At 47.5% G+C, this 22,571-nt stretch overlaps 1 protein-coding gene across 1 annotated transcript in view; it reads left to right on the top strand.

The window, feature by feature from the left end:
• SLC5A11 (solute carrier family 5 member 11) overlaps window positions 1–22,571 on the top strand; it is a 39,869-nt gene that overhangs the window by 11,397 nt on the left and 5,901 nt on the right. The window contains exons 5-10 of the mRNA XM_045776466.2: window positions 832–891; window positions 5,610–5,714; window positions 6,829–6,934; window positions 8,209–8,289; window positions 11,402–11,607; window positions 16,696–16,831. Coding sequence (XP_045632422.2) covers window positions 832–891; window positions 5,610–5,714; window positions 6,829–6,934; window positions 8,209–8,289; window positions 11,402–11,607; window positions 16,696–16,831 — 694 coding nt within the window. The remainder of the gene's footprint in view (window positions 1–831; window positions 892–5,609; window positions 5,715–6,828; window positions 6,935–8,208; window positions 8,290–11,401; window positions 11,608–16,695; window positions 16,832–22,571) is intronic.

Raw genomic sequence — 22,571 nt, 5'->3', positions numbered from 1 at the left:
GCTCGTCTGGGTTTGCTTGATCCTGGCCCAGAAAGCCGGGACCCCAAAAAAACCAATATGTGGGATAAGAGGGCTTGGAATCTCTCCTTCGTGGCTGCAGTAGAAGGTGTCATGGGGCCCGAGGGCATTTCTGTGTATTAGATACCAGTCGGCCATCACAAAAATGTAGTTCTGTGATTTGGTGGTTCTTGACCTTTCTGCCACCCCACAGATACCCCAGACATAGGACACACTGTCCGGGTAGCAGGGCTCATGTAAGGTGTGGGTTTCACTGAGGAGGGCACGCCCTCTTCATAGTGCTTCATCTCCGTAGTGACTTAACAATTGTTTCTAAAACAAGCTCTATTTATTTATTTATTTATTTATTTTTAAGTCCTCTCCGCACCTCACGTGGGGCTCTAACTCACAATCCCGAGTTCGAGAGTGATTCACTCCATCCACTGAGCTGGCCAGCCACCCCCTTAGTGACGAGCATTTTTAAAGGGCTCGTTCTGTGCTGCAGACTTAAGTACGTTATACACATCACCGTATGATGGGGTTCACTTAGTAGCCCATCCTGGCTCAACGAGGCAGGGCCCATGTCTGGATGAAGGGGAACGACACGAGCTTTTGGGGGCCACTGAATGAGGAGTCACAGGAAAGCTTCTATTTCCACGCTTCCCTCCTTCATCTCCTTCTCCCATTTCAGTGTGGGAGTATGATGGCCCTGGGAGGATGAGGTACCGAACCCGAGATGGAGCCAGGCCAGGGCACCTCCAAGTGCAGAGGGAAATGCAAATCAGCACCTCGATGTGGGTGGGAGCTGAGTCCTGACTCTGTTTTCTCGGGCAGGGCCTGTTCTCTGTGTTGATGTTGGCCTGGATCTTCCTCCCCATCTACATCGCTGGGCAGGTGAGTCGGGGCGCTCTGGGGTGAGGACACCCTTTGGGAGGGTCACCCTTGTGTTCCCTCCCTCCCCCCTGAGGATATCCATTAGCCAGTCCCTGGGAGCTCCCCCACATGGTGAGGGACGCTGCACCGGCGAGGCGAGACGGGGGAGCCCCCTCCTTAGCAGCTCCCACCTGCTGACCCATGACGAAGGGACGGGCAGGCTTTCAGGAAGAAACAGGAGCTCACCGACGTTCTTTTTTTCCAGCGCCAATATGAGACTCACAGTGTCTTTTAAATGTTTAAGCCATAATAGGTTTACTGCTCTTCCTCCTCTGTGCACAAAACTGTACAAACGGAGTTATTTCTGGCAGATGTGAAGGTCAGCATTTTTGTTCCCAAATGACACTGCTGTAGACTTTTTGAAAAAGCGTTTTAAAAAATAATTTCTGATCCGACAGCTTTACAGCAGTCCTCCTCTCTAGACTTCATTGTGTCTTAAGGGTCCTACCACACAGGGCAGGATCGTACTGTCCCAGCCTGGTCTTCGTAAAGCAAGAACTGATTTTCATTTTTCATTATGGCAGTTAAAAAATACACAAAGTAGGGAGAGCTGCTGAATGATAAAAGGAATCATTTAAAAAAATCACTTTGTGCCAGATGTAGTGTAAAGGGCAGGGGAACACGGATAAATAATCTTGCTTGGAGACGATACGGAGTCTAAATACAATAAGCAAGGCCTTTGGTGGGTGGCTGGCCTGGGTCTGTCCACCCCCACCTGTGACTAGCTCCCATGTGGGCAAAATATCTGGGGTATAACAACACTGGACTGGGACCGAGGGTCTCTGAGCCAAAGCATCAATCAGTATCAGTACCTCCTATGGAAAGGGGTAAAGATCGGCGGAGACGCAGGTCATTTCCTAGGTAGGGCAGCCAGCCGTTCTCAGCCACTTTCTCTGGCAGGGAGAAGGTAATGTCATCTGCAGAGGGCGAGGAAGGAATTCAGGGGGCTGGAGGTTGAGAAGAAGCAGGAAGACTTGAAATGACAGCTGTGGTTGTTTATAATAGGAAAACGTGGGAGCTGGGTTGCCCGGGTGGCTCAGTCGGTTGAGCGTCTGCCTGGGGCTTAGGTCATGATTCCAGGGTCCTGGGATCGAGTCCTGCATCGGGCTTCCTGTGGGGAGTCTGCTTCTCCCTCTGCCTGCTACTCCCCTTGCTTGTGCTCTGTTTGTCTCTCTCTCTGACAAATAAATTAAAAAAATATATATGGGAGCAGCCGTGATGTCCATCAATAGGGGAGTGGGCATCCACACTACGGGCTATGATGCCGGGAAAAGGGACAAAGTCAGTAGATGGCTGGAAAAGGATCTCCAAGCGCACTGTTCAATGCAAAATTCCCAGGACCTAGACGTTCTTTGGACAGCATCATACAAGTATTCAGAGGAGAGATTCAGCCCATAACTAGATAAGAAAGGTCAATGCCAGGAAAAGATAAAAAGCTACCCGCTCCGTTTTTATTGGGAAATAAACACACACAAAAAAATGATAAAACAAAAAAAAAGTGATAAAACACAAATGTGCCGCTTAACAAACTGTTGCAAAATAAACACCCAGATTCAGACATAAAACATAACCTCTCCCATGTGCCTTTTGCAGGTGACGATGCTTTCTTTTCTCCTTGATGTTCATCGTACTCATTTCCTTGCTTTGCTTTGCAGGTTTCATTATGTGTAGCTAAACAGTATGGTTTCATTTTACTTTTGAAAAGAGAATGTATATGAATGGAATCAGGGTAACCTATTCTTTCATTGCGTGCCGCTGGTGTGTTAATTTTCTTTGCTACATAGTATTCCGTGGTGTGACTACACCCCAGGGTACTTGTCCATTCTTGTGTTTGTGGGCTTCAGGTTGTCCCGTGTGGGGCTGTGACGGATGACGCTTTGAGAACATACTGTACAGGTGTCCCGAGCCCGTGAAAGGTGTTCACGGAGACTTGACTATCTATGAGTGGAATTTTGGGGCTATTGCCTATGTTCATCTGGCTTTATTAGATGCTGCCAAAATTTCCCCCAGATACTTCTATCAGTTTATACTCCTACCAGCAGTGTCTGCAGATTCCCTTTGCTCCGTTGCTCCACATCCTTGCCAGCACGGGGTATTTTCCAACTAAATTCTTAATAATCTGGAGGACACGTGGTTGTATCTCACTGTGCTTTCTTTTTTTATTTTTATTTAAGATTTTATTTATTTGCCAGAGACAGAGAGAGAGAGGGAGTGAGCACACAGGCAGGGGGAGCTGCAGGCAGAGGGAGAAGCAGGCTCCCCACTAAGCAAGGAGCCTGATGCAGGATTCGATCCCAGGACCCTGGGATCATGACCTGAGCTGAAGGCAGACACTTAACTGACTGAGCCACCCAGGCATCCCCCCCCCCTTAAAAAAAAGTTTCTTATTTATTCATTTGAGAAAGAGACAACAAGCGGACGGGGAAAGGGAGAAGCAGACTCCCCACTGAGCAGGGAGCCTGATGTGGGGCTCGGTCCCAGGACCTGCAGTCTGGATGGGATCCGGGGGACCCTGCAGGAAATGAGGGGTGTGTGAGGGAGGGGGACCCACCAGCGGTGAGGCCTCAGGAACGAGGGTGCTCATCCCCCAGGACAGCAGTCATTTACTTTGTTTACTTCTTAACATAATTCTTAACATCTTAGCCATAACCAGAGGGCGGTTCCTGTGTTGACTGCTGGCCATTCCTCACCTCTCCATCTGCCTGTCTACCTGCCTGCTTGTCTCAGCTTTGCTTGCTGGCAGATTGCCTTCCTAGCTGCTTGACACAATTAGCCTAACAGCTGTGGCCTCCCGTCTGTCGGCTGTCATCCACAGATGAGACAGTAAATCTGCGTGAAGAGCCCCTTCCTCGGCCCACTTACCTGAAGGGACTGAAGCCCTTCTCTGTCCTCTCTAATCAGCTCTCACTCCACGTCCACTGGTGTGTCCATTCAGTATGCTCTGATTGAATCTCCCCCTGCATGATTGCCTGGTAGCATGGTAAGAGTTTGGTCCACGTGCTTCTGGAAAACCCCTAATGTGCTTGTCTTGCTGTAAAACCAGAGGGTTGAGAGGCAAGACCTTCATGAAGGTCAGACTCCCAGGTTGCCCTTTGGGGGAAATGGGGAGAAAAGAGAAGCTTTTTTTCTTGTTTTGCTTTTTTTTCTATTTGCAAATGTCCATTTATTCCTAGAGTTCACTTTCTTTTTTTGGCCAATGTTTTATTTTGAAAAAAATTCCAAGCCTACATCAAAGTTGAAATGATTTTGCACCGCATGCCCTTGTGTTCTTGAATACCCAGATTCTACCATTAACAGTCTCTCCCAATATTGCTTCACAGTCTGACTTTGGAGTGGATGGTTGGCCATTCATTAGCTCGTGGTCAGGGACTCATTAGTCTCCTCCCTGGGTTAGACTGGGACACCCAAGCAGGAACAGCCTGGAGGAGGGGCTACAAACATTTCTGCAAAAATCTAAGTCTGTCCTTTCCCATCAAAAATCTAGTACCTCATGGAAGAACAGTTGGCTTGATGTTCAGAGTCCAGATATGGCATTGTCTCAACCGCAAGTCTGGGGGTACGGTGCACAGTGGGGGTGAGCAGGCTGGGAAAGAACATGCCAAACCCTCGAGGAAAGTTCTACCCAAATAATGGTCCTTGGCAGCATGGCCCAGTCCCTGGGGTGCCCATATGGTAATGATGTCTGGCTTCGGACTGCCCCCCCCCGGGCATGAGGGAGCCACCGTGATTCAGTGCCCCCCTCGTCTCTTTATTGTCCCTGGAGACTGCTGTCTGAATCCCCTGGTTTTGCTGGTAACCTGCCTAAAGGTTGACAGGAGAGCAATTTCCCCAAAGTTTGGAGCATGGGCAAATGGAGATTCTTGAGACGCTTTTAGGTGTTAGACGTGGGCCCCACTACACCGAATCCCGTGCTGGCGCTATGTCCTGTCCTGTGGCCTTTCACTTGTTGGATGAACACAAGGGGCAAGTCTAGGTTGGCACTGGTCCGCCTGTAACACCAGCCCGACCCTTCTCCAGCATTCTCTTTCGCTGTTGTTAAAGGATGAATAGGCATAGGGTCCAGAGTCTTCGGTGTTGCCAGAGAAGAATAGAAAATAATTGCTTGATTATCCAGTGTTTATTTTTGTTGGTCCCCTTAAATTGAAGATTGAATTTCTGTTGATGGTGGTGATTTGAAGTTTCCTTTTGAGGTAAATGTATTTAACTGTTTATGTGAGTTGGTTTAAAGAAAAACAGTAAGTAATTGATAATACGATGGGGGTGGGAGCAATAGGTGGGTATATCCCCCTGCACAGAACCCCAATTCCTCTGCACCCCACCCCTCTGCCCCCATTTTCTCCTCCTCTTTCTTTTTTTTTTTCCTCAAGATTTTATTTATTTGAGTGAGAGAGTGAGCATGAACAGGGGGAGGGGCAGAGGGAGAAGCAGGCTCCCCGCTGAGCAGGGACCCCCCCCCAATGTGGGGCTCCATCCCAGGACCCTGGGACCATGACCAGATCCAAAGGCAGATGCTTAACTGACTGAGCCACTCCTCTGTCCCCATTTTCTCCTCCCTTCTTAAGTCTGTGGTTAAGAAGACCATCAGGGCTGCTGAGTTGGGAGAGGAAGGGGGGAGGGAAAGGGGTAGGGCCAGTGCCCTGAGGCTGTGCGGGTGGTGACAGCTCAGCTCCGGCCCGCAGGTCACCACGATGCCAGAATACCTAAGGAAGCGCTTCGGAGGCCACAGGATCCCGGTCACCCTGGCTGTGCTCTACCTGTTCATCTATATCTTCACCAAGATCTCGGTGAGGGGCTGAGAAGGTCCAGTACGGCCCCTGGCAGCGTCTCCTGCCGTGCATTTCCTCCTCTTGGGCGGGCTTCCTGGGAACGCGGAGGTTGGGAGGGGTGGGAGGGGTGGGGGATGAGGGGAAGCATGGACAGAGGAAGTTGGGAGAAAAGGTGGAGGGAAGGACACCTCTTTCCACTCCCGCCAAAGCTTTGGCAACCTGTCTGGATGGTGCGGGTCACAGAACGGGACTCCGAGAGCCCCGACAGCCCCTTTGTGGGGGGCTGTTCCCCCTCCTGGGGTCAGGCAGTCATCAGGCCCATCAAGCCTGACCCACCCGGGCCTTTGGTTAGATGGGTAGATGCGGTGTAGCCCCCAGGCCACGTGTGCTCAGCCTGACTCACGCGGTTGCTGTCTCTGCTTCCAGCTGGGGCCGCGAGAGCTTGTCCCAGGTGAGGTGGGCTGGGGGTGGGGAGTGCGGAGGAATTCCATTCACTCCAAACAATAACGGACTCTACGCCAGCTACAGGCTTGAGAGACAGACGTTGGATGACAACGTCCTTTCAGAACCCTGCCTCTCGGCTGGTGGGAAGCTACAGAGGCGGAAAGCCTTCCCAAGGGAAGTTACGACCGAGGTTCCCAGCTAGGGAAAGGGGGGCTGGCATTCCAGATGGATGGACAGGGCTCATTAGGGAAGCAGGGAACATGGAGGGAGTGAAGGAAATGAGGCCAAGGGGTGAGCAGACCATGAAGCCTGGCATGCAACTCTAACATACTTACGTAGACGTTATCGGGGGGACGTGGGAGGACCACTGAAGAATTTTAATGGGCAGGAGAAGGATGATAGGATCATGACAGTATTTGATAAAGGTTGCAGTGTCGAGGGTGGAGGGTAGAAGACCAAAAACAGAAGCCGGAAGACAACTGAGGAGGAAGTTGTATTAGCCCAGTGAATGGGTGTCAAATGTAATGGCCCGCAGGGCTCCAGTTTGAGACCCCCCCCCCATCTGGGAAGATGTGGCTGAATAAGGGGCAGTCTAGGACTCTTCTGTGTTTGCCCGAATTCAGGCTTAGGGGAGCCTGTGCTGAAAATGTCCTTCCATTCATTCATCTGCCAACTTATGTCTCCCCAGGTGGACATGTATGCAGGTGCCATCTTTATCCAGCAGTCTCTGCACCTGGATCTCTACCTGGCCATAGTCGGGCTGTTGGCCATCACGGCTCTGTACACTATAGCAGGTGTGTCTGAACAAGGGGTGATGCTTGAGAGGCTGTGCCCCCCCCCAATCTTTTCCTGGCCCATCTTCTGATGTTCCCGTGTGTTAAAACCATTCATTCATTACACCTCGCTCCATGACTCCAGATAAGATGATTTCTCTCAGCCATTGTCCAAAGGAAGAGGGTTTCCCAATTAGAAGGAGGGTTTAAAAATGGACCACAGCTGCATCAAGCTATTTTCCATTTATTTATTGAAGAACTATTTATTGAGAACTGTCGGGGCTGAGCATGTTTGCTCACGTGCACTCTGTAACACTAGATGGTGAGCGACGAATTCTGGAGCCTGAGGTCGGGCAGCCTCCTCTCCCCCCACCAGAGCTGCGTCGTTGGGGAGAGACGGGCACATAGTAGGGCCCGGACAAGTATCTGGTTTGGAACATTTCGCCTTTTTATCTTTACATTCTGCTCCAGCTTCACCCTCCTCTGCCTCCTCTTGGTGTCATATAATTCATTCTGCAAATACATCTAGATATTACCTAGCAGGTGCGAGACATCGTGCTGGAAAATGGGGCACAGCCGTAAACAAAACAGATAAAATCTTTACCTGAAAGGACCTTACATTCTAATGGGGAGACAGACAATGAACAAGGAAACCAAGAAATAATATGAGGATATATTATTATAATCTGATACGTGCTCTGAAGGAAGTTTAAGCAGGGCGAGACAGGCAGTGATGGGATAAGGAGGGTGTTTTGTTTTTTGGGTTTTTTCCCACAGAGAATGTTCAGGAAAGGCCTTACTAGGGTGACGTTTGAACCACACTTAAATGCTATGAAGGAAGCTCTTAAGAGAAGTGCAGGGGGAAGGGAAGTCCAGGCAGAGGGCTGTCGCTGGGCCTCCCCCCCACGTGAGCCATCGTCCTCCAGCAGGCGAGGATGGGCTTCTCCAGCACGGAGGTCTCAGGGCAACACGAGAGCAAGAGCAGAACCTTCCAGGCCCTTGAGGCCTAGGCTTCAAGCTGCACGATATTGCTCCCACCATATTCTGTCGGTCGAAGCAAGCCATTTGGCCAGCCTCTTGTTAAGAGGTAGAGCAATCAGCTTTACCTCAGCCTGGAAGGAGCAGGAAAGCCGCGGCGCAAAGCGGGCACGCGCTCGGGAAGGAGATACCGTGGCCATCTTTGCAAACAACACTAAGAAATCTCCTGAGGCAGGTCTTGAACTTGCTCCCCAGGGTAACTCCTCTCCACCACGGTACCCGTTCCTCACCCCAGTGCTTACCTCCCCCCCACCCAGGTGGCCTGGCCGCTGTGATCTACACGGACGCCCTGCAGACGCTGATCATGCTTATAGGAGCGCTCATCCTGATGGGCTACAGTAAGTGGGGCCCCAGGGTCACTTGGGTGGATGACAGCCCCTCTCTCGGTGACATCTGCTTTCATCACTGTGATCGGCAAGCCCACGCTCAAAAGCATACCCACTGGGGCATTCCTGCTCGAGATATGGTTATTTTAGCTGTCAAAGAATTGGGTTTATGGAAACATACTGGTTTGTTTTTTAAGATTTATTTATTTTAGAGGGACGGGGGAGGAGGGCAGAAGAAGAGAGACTCTCCAGCAGCCCCCCCGCTGAGTGAGGAGCCCCACGAGGGGCTCCATTCCATGACCCCAAGATCATGACCTGAGCTGAAATCAAGAGTCAGCCTCTTACTCGACTGAACACCCAGGCACCTCCACATTTACTGTTTTTTAAGTAAAAATGAATAGTTCTTCTAATTTTGATAGGGATAAATGACTAACAAATTAAAGGGGCAAAGCGGCAGCTCTTCCTTAGAGAAGAATCCCAGGGAATAAATGCAGTTGGAGGGAGAGCTGGAAATTCACCATGAGGGCATCACAGTGATCTGCAGGCAAGACCTAGCGATACGTGCTCAGGTTGGCAGGGGAGAGTTGAGGAGGACACAGGATCTTTGCATGGCCGCAGTTGTTGTGTCCAAAATATTTATTCATTACAAAGGGAAACATAGTCACTTCCCAGTGGAGCCGCCTGGCCCACACCACTGTGGCTAAGTGATCACGGTTAATGTCACCGGGAATTAGACATTGACCTCATGTCACTCCTGATACGGGGAGGAGGACACGCCGTATCCTGTGTGCCATGCTTGCCAAGACATAACCTCAGCTTCATCGGGAAGAACCACCAGACGCCCAGATCGAGAGACATTTTACAACATAACCTAACCAGTTCCTCTGACGTGTCAAAGGCATGGAAAACAAGGAAAGGCTCAGGAATTGTCTAGAAACAGGGGTCGAGGGGTGTAAACAAGAGTTTGACCTGAACATGGTGTCTTTCTGCACGGTTTGCATTTTGTTTCTGTGCCTGTCATCCTTCCAACAAGATTTCAGAGTCGTCATAGAATAATTGTTTCACAACACAGACGAAAAAGACGTATTATTAACTTAACAAGAAGTGTTTCAGTCCCTTAAAAGAAGAAAAACTTCATGGTGTCCTGTGTGTAAAGAGGAAATACAGATGAGTAACGGATATGTGACATGTCCAGCCTCACTAGAAAAGTGTCGCTGTCAGAAATACCAAATCTTTGAGCCTCCCAGGGCTGCACGAGCTACTTAAAACAGATTTTCAGAGGCAAGAGAGAGCCAAAACAGATCTGCCCAAGGTCTATTATTCTTAGCCAAACCTCTAGATCTTTCTATGTATTCAATGGCTGTAGTGGAATTAAATAAAAATCAATAGCAGAAATATACCTGCAAAATCTCCAAGTACTTGAAAATTGTCTGTTTGCTGAACACAGGAATTCTATAGAGAAGACCCTGAAGACTCCACCAAAAATTGTTAGAAGCAATAAACAAATTGATAAAGTTGTACGTACGAAATCAATGTACAAAAATCAGTTGTGTTTCTGTACATTAACAAATGATTGGAAGGAGACATTATTAAGTAAACAATCATTTTTTTGAAGGTTAATTATAAGTAAAAATATTTTGGTGTTGGCCCTAAAGTTTTCAATGTTCATCTCAGTTTTCCTTCTAACGTTATTCTCCTGCTTCATGTATAGTTTAAGAAGCTGGCAATATTACACTTCCGAATTCTCCCTCCTGTCTTCTGTGTTATTGTTACTATACATTTACACACGCCCTGAACCCCGATACGCGGCTACAAGTTTTGCTTTAGACAGTCGATTATCTTTTAGAGTGATTAAAAAGAAGAGAAAAGCCTTTAAAAAAAAAAAAAAGCCTTTTAAGGTGCCTGGCTGGCTCAGTTGGAAGGGCATGCAACTCTTGATCTTGGGGTTGGGAGTTCAAGCCCCACATTGGGTGTAGATATTACTTTAAAAAAATCTTAAGGGGCGCCTGGGTAGCTCAGTTGGTGAAGCGTCTGCCTTCGGCTCCGGTCATGATCCCAGGGTCCTGGGATCGAGTCCCTCATCGGGGTCCGTGCTCAGTGGGGAGCCTACTTCTCCCTCTGACACCCCCCCTGCTCGTGCATGCTCGCTCTATTTCCCTCTCTGTCAAGGAAGTAAATAAAACCTTAAAAAACAAAACAAACAAAAAACACTTTGCAGCAAAATACACAAGACGGAAAGTTGTTAGAAATAGAAATTGACAGAAACCAAAATAGTGCCAAAGACTTCAACACTCCACAGGACAAAACCATAAATAAGGATTTAGAAGTTATAAATTACATGAATGAATAAGCTTTCTCATAATAGCGAACATAACTTTTTTCCAGCATCAAAGCACCATCTACAAAAATTAGTCACTGAAAAAAAATAAGCAAAATTTACAAAAAATACCCATGTGAATTTGGATGGGAAAAAATCCATCTCTGTTTTCATAAATCTAGAATTGAAATGTAGCATATTTTTTTCAGTTATAGATGTAGGCAATAAACCACAGGAATATTAGCAACATCCATGACTTTGATACCAAAAGATACCACAGACGTTTCTATCCAGATGTTTTCACAGTTCTTGGCCTGAAGTACTGTTTGTGCTCATGGCTGCTTTGAAACCAAATGGTTATTACAAGGGAGCCTGGCTGGCTCAGTCAGTGGAGTGTATGACTCTTGATCTCAGGGTTGTGAGTTCGAGCCCCGTGTTGGGCATAGAGATTACTTAAAAATAAATAAATTAATTAATAAATAGTTATTAGACCTACTGCTAGGTCGTACTGTTTAATGGAGCAAATAACTACTAAGCCACAGTTTTTATGTTTTGATGATTGCCTTCAGTATGTTTGGTTTCCTTTATAATCCTATGTATTTTGTATTACACGTTGGTTATTAATATTCTGAGAAGCAATACGTAATCACCACTAAGGCATCAAAACAAGGCTAAGAACCTTTAAGGTGACTAACGTCCCGTGTTAGCTCTGCTCTACGTAGGATGTCGCCCATCCAGCCATCCCCTTACCACTTGCTGTCGATGGCTCGGAGTTTCTGGCAAATTGGTGTTTCTTCTGCATTTTAGGCTTTGCCGCAGTTGGCGGGATGGAAGGCCTGGAGGAGAAGTACTTCCTGGCCGTGGCTAGCAACCGGAGTGAGAACAACAGTTGCGGGCTGCCCCGAGAAGATGCCTTCCATATTTTCCGAGACCCCGTGACATCCGATCTCCCGTGGCCTGGGATCCTACTTGGAATGTCCGTCCCGTCCCTGTGGTACTGGTGCACGGATCAGGTACGGGGCAGCTGATGAGGGAGCGCCCTGCAGGACGGCTGGTTTCCTCCATCTGTTCTCTTGTTTGCGTTCCCCTCTCCCTCCCCCACCAAGCTCAGCTACTCCTTCCTTCCTGCTGCTCCACATTATTTTACTTCTGGAGCTTGCTCATGTAATGGCAAATCCAGGGCTACTAATATTTGCAAAAGGGAACTGTTTTTTGTTTGTTTTTAAAGATTTACTTATTTATTTTGGCGGGGGAGAGAGAGAGCGAGCAGGGGGAGGGGCAGAGGGAGACAGTCTCAAGCAGACTCTCTGCTCCGCACAGAGCCAGACATGAGGCTTGATCTCACGACCCTGAGATCATGACCTCAGCCGAAAATCAAGAGTTGGATGCTTAATGGACTGAGCCACCCAGGCGCCCCTGCAAAGGGGAATTCTTTTTTCTTTTTTTAAAGATTTTATTTATTTATTTGACAGAGACAGCCAGCGAGAGAGGGAACACAGCAGGGGGAGTGGGAGAGGAAGAAGCAGGCTCGTAGCAGAGGAGCCTGATGTGGGGCTCGATCCCAGAACACCGGGATCACGCCCTGAGCTGAAGGCAGACGCTTAACGACTGAGCCACCCAGGCGCCCCAAAGGGGAATTCTTAATACAGCTTGCTAATGTCTGGAAAGATCCAATAAACAAAAGAGAAGGCATTTTAAATGGAGGTTAAAATTGATATTGGGTATCGTTTACTCAACAAATACTCACTGGGTGTCGTCTTTGTCCCAGACACTCGGAAAGCATGAGTAAACAGATCAGACAGGGCTCTTGTCTCACCTGGCGCTCACCTTCCTCTAGTGGGGGGTAGACAGACAATAAGTAAATTATGTGGAATATTTAAAGGTGATAAATGTCTTTTTTTTTTTTTTTTTAAAGCAGGGAAGGCAAGAGAGGTTGAGAAGGTGAGAATGCAGTTTAAAATAGGGTGGCGGGGCGCCCGGCCGGCTCCGTCGGTGGAGCTCTTGATCTTGGGGTTGTGAGTTCGAGCCCCACGTTGGGTGTAGAGATGACTTACATAAAATATATAAAGCATGTTGAAAAACAAATAAATAAAATATGGTGGCAAGGGGAGGTCACCCTTGGAAGCAGAGGCCTCGAAGAAGAGCAGGGCTTCCTGCGATAGTGGGGGAACAGTTTGCAACAGAGGGAACGGCCAGAACCAAGACCCTCCAGCTCATACGTAGCTGGTGTGAAGAAAGAAACGAGAAACGCAAAAGGCAGGACAACATGTATAGTAAGCCCTTTTGTGTTAAAGCGGGGAGGGAAAGAATCGATATTTGCATTTCTTACATATCCATGAAGAAACTCCGGGTGGAGGTAGGTAAAACGAAGAAGAGCGCATGCTCGTGGGCAGGGAGATAGGAGCCGTTTTATGCGTGCCTGTTTATGCTCGGTCAGGTTGCAAACCCAGCGAGTATATCACCCATTGAAATGTGTCTTCCTGATGAGGGTCGGAGATCTGTGTACCATTTTGGAAGCTGTATTACAGAGTCAGAGCTGATGGAAGTTTATTTATTTTTTATCTTTTAAAAAGATTATTTATTTATTTATTTATTTGCGAGAGGAGAGAGAGAGAGAGAGCACAAGCCAGGGGAGCAGCCGAGGGAGAGGGAGAAGCAGGCTCTCCGCTGAGCTGGGAGCTTGACTCGGGGCTCGATCCCAGGACCCCAAGATCATGACCTGAGCCGAAGGCAGATGCTTCACTGATGGAGCCACCCAGGTGCCCCAGGGCTGATGGAAAGTGATGATCTCGGAGTAGGGCAACTGAATTTATGCAGGTGACCATGCCGAGAACAGAGCCCAGGTACCCCCATGGCCCAGAGTGGCTCTGTACCTGGGCAGTGGTGGGCACAATACACACGCACTGCCCCTTTAAGAGAGAGACCATCCTTGCCAGATCTTCTCCCCCTCCCCCCGCAAATCTCAGGTAGGAGACACTTTGGGACACAGCACAGATCTAGGCTAACAGCGTGGACTTTAAACGTCACAGGCCCCGAGTCAAGTTCAGGGGGCATAACCTTGAAATACTAACATCTTATTTCCTTGTTTCCTTACTAACAGTGTGGTTACTAATGGTTACAGAAGAGGGAAGCATGAGGAATTTGGCCATAGTCCTTCGGTCGCAGGGACAGTTAATAAACCATGAAAAACATTTACATATTTGCTGTGGTTTATGTTAGTGCTCTTGACACAGCTCACTGCCGGCTGACACTTCTGAATTTGTACAAATACTTGAGGTGCCTCAAGCCCTTCTTAGCTGGAATTCCAGCATGCACCCCGTGAAAACCACCTCCAACCCACCCCACGTTGTTCAGGAGCCTGGGGACTTACTCACAGACGACTCAGTCTCCTTCCAAACGCCAGCAGGGCAAGAGGGCCTGGAAACGCAAGCCTTCCTTGACCGCGTGACTTTGGTCTTGACCACACAGTGTAGCCGCCGACCTGGATTCCGTGGAGTCCTGAGACTGCTTTGCTTCACTGTGCTGGTCCTGCCCTCGGGAACGTAGAGCTTTGCCAGGGTATATCTAGGCTAATTTTAAGATATTTATTTATTAGAGGGAGGGAGAGAGAACATACAGGTGTGCGTGGCGGGGGGATGGCAAGAGAGGGAGAGAGAATCTCAAGCAGGTTCTGTGCGCAGCAGGGAGCCCCACACGGGGCTCTATCTCACGACCTTGAGATCATGACCTGAGCTGAAATCAAGAGTTGGAGGCTCAACCAACTGAGCCGCCCAGGTGCCCCTAGGCTAATTTTAGAACAGGAGAAAGGCAAAGCAGCATTTGTGACTCACTGACAGAGAATATTCCAGATCTTCCTGGGTAGAGACTGAAAAGATAACAACAGACAATTGTAATGGCATTTAAACATTTACTGCTGCTGGTCTAACCATTCTACATGGATTAACTCCTTTTCATACCATTCCTCTAAACTGTGGTTCCATTACCTGGACCTGGGGGTTGTCCTACAAGGGGACCCCCTCATCCCTGGGCTCATGGGTTTTCAAGGAGCACAAATGTCTTCAAACTTACTCAGCTGCCTCTTAAATTGATGTTTGTATTCTCCACTTCTTGGGAATAAAAGCCAGACTTCCTTTTGGTCACAGTTCGGGATCTCCAGTAGAAAGGGCTTTGTTTTCCAAAGCTCTAAATGCTTTCCTCTCTGCTTGCAGAGGGACAGGCTAGGATCGACGCCTGTGTGCCTCTTTGGGCACCTTACTGAAGCAACATGACGTGTTCTATAGACCTTGATATCCTCACATTTTACTACCACATTCTCAAGTGTTCTAGAAAGCCTCAGTAGATACATGTCTGGAGTTCTGAGAAATAGCATATAACAGTTAAACCAACTTCTATAAATTTTCTTAAAAGATTTATTTATTTATTTGAGAGGGAGAGAGAGAGTGAGACGGAGCACGGGGTGGGGAAGGGCAGAGGGAGAGAGAGAGAATCCCAAGCAGACTCCGCATTGAGCAGGGAGCCCGACGCAGGGCTCTGATCTCACGACCCTGAGGTCACGACCTGAGCCGAAACCAAGAGGTGAACTCTCAACCAACTGTGCCACCCGGGCACCCGAATTAAACCAACCTCTAAACAAGGACGGCTAACTTCCCAGCTGTGGACTGAGGGCCTCCATGCTCCCCACCTTTTCCTCACATAAGCCAATCCTACATTTTAGAGTCTTTCCTATGCAGCATCCCAACAAATCTAATTTGGGCCTGTCAAGGTACCTTTGGCTGCAAGTGACAAACAAACAAACAAAACCCCTGAAACTATCAGGAAAAGGGTGGGAGATGTATTAGCTCGTGGAATACAAACAGCAGGAAGTAGAACGAGCCTTCAGAAATTGCTGGAACGTAGTCTGGTTTCCCTCTCCATCTCCGTCTTATTGCCTCGCACTGCAGACCAACAGGAAAGAAGCTGACAACTCCCTAAGTCCCAATCCGAAAATCCTGTAGAAGGGTCCAGCATGCGTCAGGTGCCCACCCCTGGGTCAGGCAGCTATGCCCAAGATGGTAGTGTAGCCGTGTGGACAGGGAGTGGGTTTCAAAAGAAGGAGCAGGACACTCTAGGAAGATTACCCCATAAATGTTCACTGTCAAAAAAAAAAAAAAAAAGGAAGAATCCCAACTTTGTCCTGCTTGTCACAGTGTCACAGTGGTAATGATGTGACATTTCAGTTCTCTTGTCCATAGTTCGCTGAACCTGCTTGTAAAGGCTCTGGTAACTCACCAAGGTCTCTGTAGCTTCTCCAGATGCTTCAAGACTCAAAGCCTAAGAAAATAGGAGAGAAAGTTCTGGGCTCATGTAGATTGAATCTGAAGGCTGGAGGATGATTTTGGGGGACCAGTCTCCTACTCAGAAAACACTCTGGAACAAGTTATTCCTTTTGAGTAGATAAGGTTTTTTTTTTTAATTTGATATATATTTTTAATGATTTTATTTATTTGAGAAAGAGAGAGTGAGCATGAGTGGGGGGAGGGGCAGAGAGAGAGGGAGAAGCAGGCTTCTCACTGAGCAGGGAGCCTGATGTGGGGCTCGCTCCCAGGACCCCAGGGTCATGACCTGAGCTGAAGGAAGGTGCTCAAACAACTGAACCATTCAGGCATCCCTGAGATGACTTCAGTTTCAAGGGATCTTTCCCAATATGATGTCAGAGGTGCAGCTGGTGGTCTAAGCTCCTTTCATAGTTGGCAATTCTAATGGAGGCCTTGGGTGGTAGGGTGCTGCTTTCCGTTGCCTCTTCTAAGCTGAAGTTCTATGGAAAGCTGTAATTGGCCCACCTCGGATTCATACTTTTCCTCAACTGATCACGGTAGCCAGAGAAGTGGAGAAATTCTGTGTAGAAATCAAGTTGGCCAGGTCCAACTCCAGGATAAAGGAGTAGGGAGGGGATGGAAGGGGGTTCTTTAGCTTCCTCAACTGGACCACAGGGATTGGGAATAGGAAAGTGGTGTTTCCCCCAAAGAGAAGCTAGACAAACCGAGATCCCAAGTCCACGATGCACTCTTTGTTTGCTTTTAGAGAGAGCCACTTCAGCCTCCAACCACCCCACTGTTTTCCAGGTGATCGTTCAGCGGTCTCTGGCTGCCAAGAACCTGTCCCATGCCAAAGGAGGCTCTCTGATGGCCGCCTACCTGAAAGTGCTGCCTCTTTTCATGATGGTGTTCCCAGGAATGGTCAGTCGTGTCCTCTTCCCAGGTGAGAAGACAGTGGGGAGAAGAGGTCATCTGTCTTTGACTCTCAGACCCTGTGAAGTGTTGTAAGTACATGACTGCCATCAGAGATTGGGACTGGAGTCCCTGCAGAGTGATTTGGCTGAGGCAACCCCATCCAGACATCTGACTCTATAGTGTTTCCCAACAGGGCTTCAATAGGAATGTCTAGTGGGTGTCCCAGGCCAGTAGAGAGGAGACCCATCTGGGGCCTTGCCTCAAATGTGTTTTTTTGAAGCCAGAAACTATAGGCCGAGACCCTGTGGTTCCAGATGTCAGTTTCCTAAAGGCTAATGTGAGAGTTCCTCTTGTGCTTCTTAGTATTTCAGCTCAATGGTTTGGTTATTTTTGGCCCAATGGAACCCATTTGGGGTACTTGACAAAAATCAGGGATGTCAAAGCCTCTAGAATATTTACCTTAAAAAAATTCTTTTAATGTGGTAAAGTGATAAGATTTGCACTGTGTGGATAAACAGCACTGGGGGAGGGTGTTATTGGGAGTCATTGTGATGTCAGGAACTGGTGGTCTGTATAGAAGAAAGTTCCTCTTTTTCCAAATCAGTGAGCTTTCCTCCCATACCCACCAAGGCTGTTACTAACTTAAAGAGGAGTGTAAAGCGGAGTGCTCCCTTCTCTGCGCTTTATCCTACACAGTGCCATGCACAGGTAAAGAAAGGGTAGAATGGCCTAGAAGTTTTGTCAAAATAATTTAGGACAATAAGCATTAGGAGCAAAGAATTGGGGCAAGAAAATGGGGGAGCTGTCCTTGGTGCTAGATTCTGGGCTTCCCACTCCTCCAGCCCAGAGGGCACGAAGAACCCAGAATCACTGGTCTTGGTTCCAGGGAAGGCGCACAAGACTTGGAAAAAGCCAGGTCAGAGTAAGAACTGGGATTTGGGATTTGTGTGACTTGATGCAAAATATACAGCTTTTGGGTAAGGTTTGACACATAAACAAAGAACAACCTACATTCATCTTGTTAAGAGTCTTGCTTTAAACAACCTACGTTCATCTTGCTAAGAGTCTTACAGAGAGTGCGGTCTTTCTGAATATGGACTCTGATTTGAATGTTGCAGCCAGAATCCTGGCTCTGCTACTTCCTAGCGGTGTGACCTTGGAAAGCCACTTGCCTCTGTTCCCTCACTCATAAAATGGGGCTAATTCTTCATGAGGCTTAAAGCAGTTCTCGGCATGAGGTAAGCACTATAGAAGTGTTTACTCTTATTTTGTGTATTAATCTCATTTATTCCTCAAAACAACCTCATGAGGTAGGTACTGTTAGGGCTCTTTTCATTTACAGGTGAGGAAACTGAAGTTCATCCACTCATTTATTCTTCCATGTGTCCATCAAAGATTCTGAGAGCCCGTGATCTGTCAAGCCTTATTCTAGGAGACCCTAGAATGGACCCTAGGGGATCCATAAGTGAACAATACAAACAGTATCCCTGCTCTCGTGGGGCTCACATTCTAGTAGTGGAAGAGACACACAAAGATAAGGAAATAAGTAAATGAGTTATCCACTGATTATGTTGAAAGCTGTAAGCCATTGATCGTGTTGAGAGCTGTGATTAAAAGGCACAGGGAGACATCAGGGAATGCTTGGTGGGGTTTCTTCTGATAGGGTTTCCAGGGATGGCCTCTATGAGGAGGAAGAGGCAACAGTTGATCCATATGGGTTGTTTCTTCTTTTCTTTTTTGGGAGGAAGGGCAGAGGGGGGTAGAGAGAGAGAGAATCTTAAGCAGGCTCCATGCCCAGCACAGAGGCTGATGTGGGGCTCAATCTCACGACCCTGAGATCATGACCTAAGCTGAAATCAACAGTCAGATGCTTAACCAGCTGAGCCACCCAAGCATGCTGGATGGTTTCAAAATACATTTCAGAGTGGATCCAACTAGATTAGTGATGGGTTGGATTTGGGGCATAAGGAAGAGCAATCTAGACCCCTCCAAGGTTAAGTGACTTGCTAGAAATTAACCTGGCTAGTGCTGGGTGAGCTGGGATTGGAACCCAGGTGCATCTGCATCCAAAGCCCAGCTCTTAATCATGCTATTGTTTCTCTTAGCAAATTACGCCTTAAGCTTTGGGTCAGTGTCTGGAATATCACTAGCAAGACCTTGACCATCATTCTTAACAGCCAGTCAATCAGCAGTCATGATTAAGTGAGACATAATGCCATGCTCTATGTCCCTTAGGACTTTTTAATGTAGCAGATGAGTCTGATACTCATGAAAAAGCAAGATAAGATACAAATCAAAACACTCTAGCATATGGTACTAATAATAAGTGAAAGGAATTTGAGAGTGAAGTAGGGTGGAGAAGATGAGGCAGGCATGGAGTGTTTGAAGACCTGGACAAGTGCTTCTCAAAGTGTGGGTCCCAGTCCAGCAACATCAATGTCACCTTGGAACTTGTTAGAAATGCTAAGCCAAGATGTCCTTCAATGGATGAATGGATAAAGAAGATGTGATTCATATATACAGTGTTATATTATTCAGCCGTCAGAAAGGATGAATATCTACCATGTACATCGACATGGATGGAACTGGAAGGTATTATGCTAAGTGAAATAAGTCAGAAAAACATAATTATATGGTTTCACTCATATGTGGCACATAAGGAATAGTGCAGTGGACAACAGGGGAAGGGAGGGAAAGCTGAATGGGAAGAAAACAGAGAGGGAGACAAACCAAATGAGACTCTTGACTCCAGGAAACAGGGTTGCAGAAAGGGAGGTGGGTGGGGGGACGGGGTAAGTGGGTGATGGGCATTAAAGAGGGCATGTGATATGATGATCACTGGGTGTTAAATGAACTAATGAATCATTGAACATTATATAAAAAACCAGTGATGTACTATATTTTGGCTAATTGAATTTAAACTAAAAAAAAAGAAAAAAGAAATGCAAACTTTCAGACCTGTCCAAGACCTACTGAACCAGAATCTCTTGAGGCTGAGGCCCAGCAATCTATTTTTAACAAGCTCCCCACAAGACTGAGAAGCCCTTACCTAAAGTGCCAGGCTCCAGGCCAAGCCACTCGACCTTCCTGTTTCCATGTCTCCCTCTATGTCTGCTCTGCCAGTTCCTCCTGAATCTTCAGTTGGGTCCAGACACCACCCAAAAGGATGCTCTAATCCTGAGCTGCAGTGAGCCTGGACAACACCTCCTTCCACTTACCCATCTGAGAAATGGCACACACTTTGAAAGGAACCACAGTGGAAATTAAGAGAGAAGCAAAACCACCCTCAAAAACAATAAAACGAAGTCTAGAAACGTACCCATTTACCGACGCAATCATCCCCACCTGAGCTCTGGAATACACTCAGGGTGTGAGACCTATCCATGATACTTACTAGGTGTTTGATTTGGGGAAGCCTTTCCACCTTTCTGGGCCTCAATTTACTTGTCCTTACAACAGGTGTAATAACCACATCTTCCCCTTGGAGTTGTGAAGAATACAATGAGAATTGTATTGAATTGAATGTTAGCATTTGGAAATAGGAGATTTTGTGTTGTTTGGATCTGACCTTGTCAGAAGCATCCTTTATGCCAACTATCAGAGAGTCTGATGAGAGAACCCACACCGTATATGAAATGGTTGATTAATTAACCCAAGGAAGGTGGGTGGTTGTTGCCCAGTGGTGGGTGAATGATCCATAAGGCTGTTGGTTTCAGTTGTAGCTTAGCTGAGCCAACTAGTATGAATATATTCTTTTTTAAAAAAAAAAGTAAGCTCCATGCCCAGCATGGAGCCCAATGTGGGGCTTGAACTCACGACCTTGAGATCAAGACCTGAGCTGACAATCAAGAGTCAGATGCTTAACCGACTGAGCCACCCAGGCGCCCCAGACAAATATATTCTTTAAGCTGCACAGACAAGGACAACTGCCACAAACATGCTTTGGAAACTGTGTCTGTCACGTTTCATGGTTGAAGGGTGCATGTCTGGAAGGTTAAACAACCTAAGGTTAACCAAAGGTTAAACTATGTAGTTAATTAAATATCCTAGGGAGAGTCTTGCTCCTTCTCGGTGTACCTTGAAGAGCGGTGCTTTTGGGGGCACCTGGGTGGCTCAGCTGGTTGGGCGACTGACTCTTGGTTTCAGGTCATGGTCTCAGGGTCCGAGGATTGAGCTCTCTCTCTTCCTCTCTCTCTAAAGTAAATAAATCTTTAAAAAAAGAGAGAGGAGTTTTTGGACAAAGAGAGGTAAAACCCATATGATCTGAATGTGAGTGAGACTTTTGCCTGACCTGGGAGGCTCCTTGCAACATTCTGGGCACAGGAATGAAACTATTCCCTTACCTTCTTTTAAGACTTCTCAGAAGAGTCATAAAAAGCCAAGAACTTTGACCTGTCAAAAGCATTTTTCTCAAGATTGTTTCTGCTCAGGACTTCTCTTCACATACCACTTTTGGTCTACGGTCTTAATTTTGTCTAAGGCTTGAACCAGAGCTTTGGGGGTATCTGCTTCTATCCCGTAGCAATTGTATTACAACTGTGGCCACAGCACCCATTGGTGGATGTGAGCGAGGCGAAGGGTCCCAGCCTTTGAGAAGACATAACAGTGCGTGGAGAAATTTTATGAAGACCAGTTTGCCCTTGGATTTCCCAGTGGGTGAAAGGGCCTGGGGCTATATCCATTTCTTAGGTTTTATGTTACATTAAAAGGAAAATGAAGATAGAATAATACTGCATTTTAAAATTGTGGTGTCCTTTAAGTGGTTACATTTATTAAATTAGCACATTCGATGCAGGTAAAAACACAGAGACTAAGTATATGGCCTCATCTGGAGACCCTGTCACACAACTACATTCGAGCTCTCAGTTAAGTGGTCGTCATGACACTGACATTGTACTGGGACCAGGCAGGAAACTGTCATGAGGGGTGAAGGGCTTCACGTTCTCTTGCACACTGAGGTTTGAGATGGGCAGACAGGCAGCCCATCGCCCTTCAAAATGAGGAGCAAGGACTGAAGACTCTGGATTGAGCAGAGGGGGCCCAGGAGGGATTTATGGGAGTTAGAGCTCAATCCACCTGGTGAAGGAGACTTGAGAGGTAATCATTGGCCCAGCTTGGGTGAGTGGTGTTGGGTCGGCATTGGGGCACTGGTGAGGAGCATTGGTCAGCTCACACAGATACCAGGAGCTGAGGAAGTCAGAAGGTGACGAGAAAGGTATTATTCAGACACAGGTGCCAAACCATTGAGACCACACAGAGTTCTGAAGGTCCCAGTAGCCAGGATTAATGCCAGAGTCATTAAAGACAGAAAAGCATTCGCTCTCTTGGTTTTCCTTCTCTGAAAAATTGGATTGGGGTGTTTATAATCAGGTCCCTTGCCCTGATTCTTCATCTGAGAAACAGTGAGGGGACTCTCGTCTTCCCTCATACAGGAGCGCTGTGATGCTAGCCCCTGTCCCATGGAAATTTGCTGAGCACCTGCTTCGCCACACACTCTGGAGTCCAAGCAGGAGGCCTACGCCTGTCTGCTCAGGATGTGATCACTGTCATACTAGAAAGAGATGAAGGGCTGCAGGTGCCAGGAAGGCTGGGTGGATTTGCACTGGAAAATCGGAATGCTGTTCAGGAGAGCCAAGGCCCGACCCAGAAATGTAGGAAGAGGAGGAGACAAATATTGAGCCAGCACAGTGGGGTTGATAGGAGCCTAAAATGGAACAGCTCTCGAAGAGCTGGGGGAAAAGAGGAATTTGGAAAATTTTCGCCCGCGT

The sequence above is a fragment of the Ursus americanus genome, chromosome 2 (genome assembly GCF_024610735.1).
Source record: "Ursus americanus isolate L20-20 chromosome 2, mUrsAme1.1.p, whole genome shotgun sequence".
Classification (NCBI taxonomy): domain Eukaryota; kingdom Metazoa; phylum Chordata; class Mammalia; order Carnivora; family Ursidae; genus Ursus; species Ursus americanus.
This window is presented reverse-complemented; position numbering and strand designations above follow the sequence as displayed.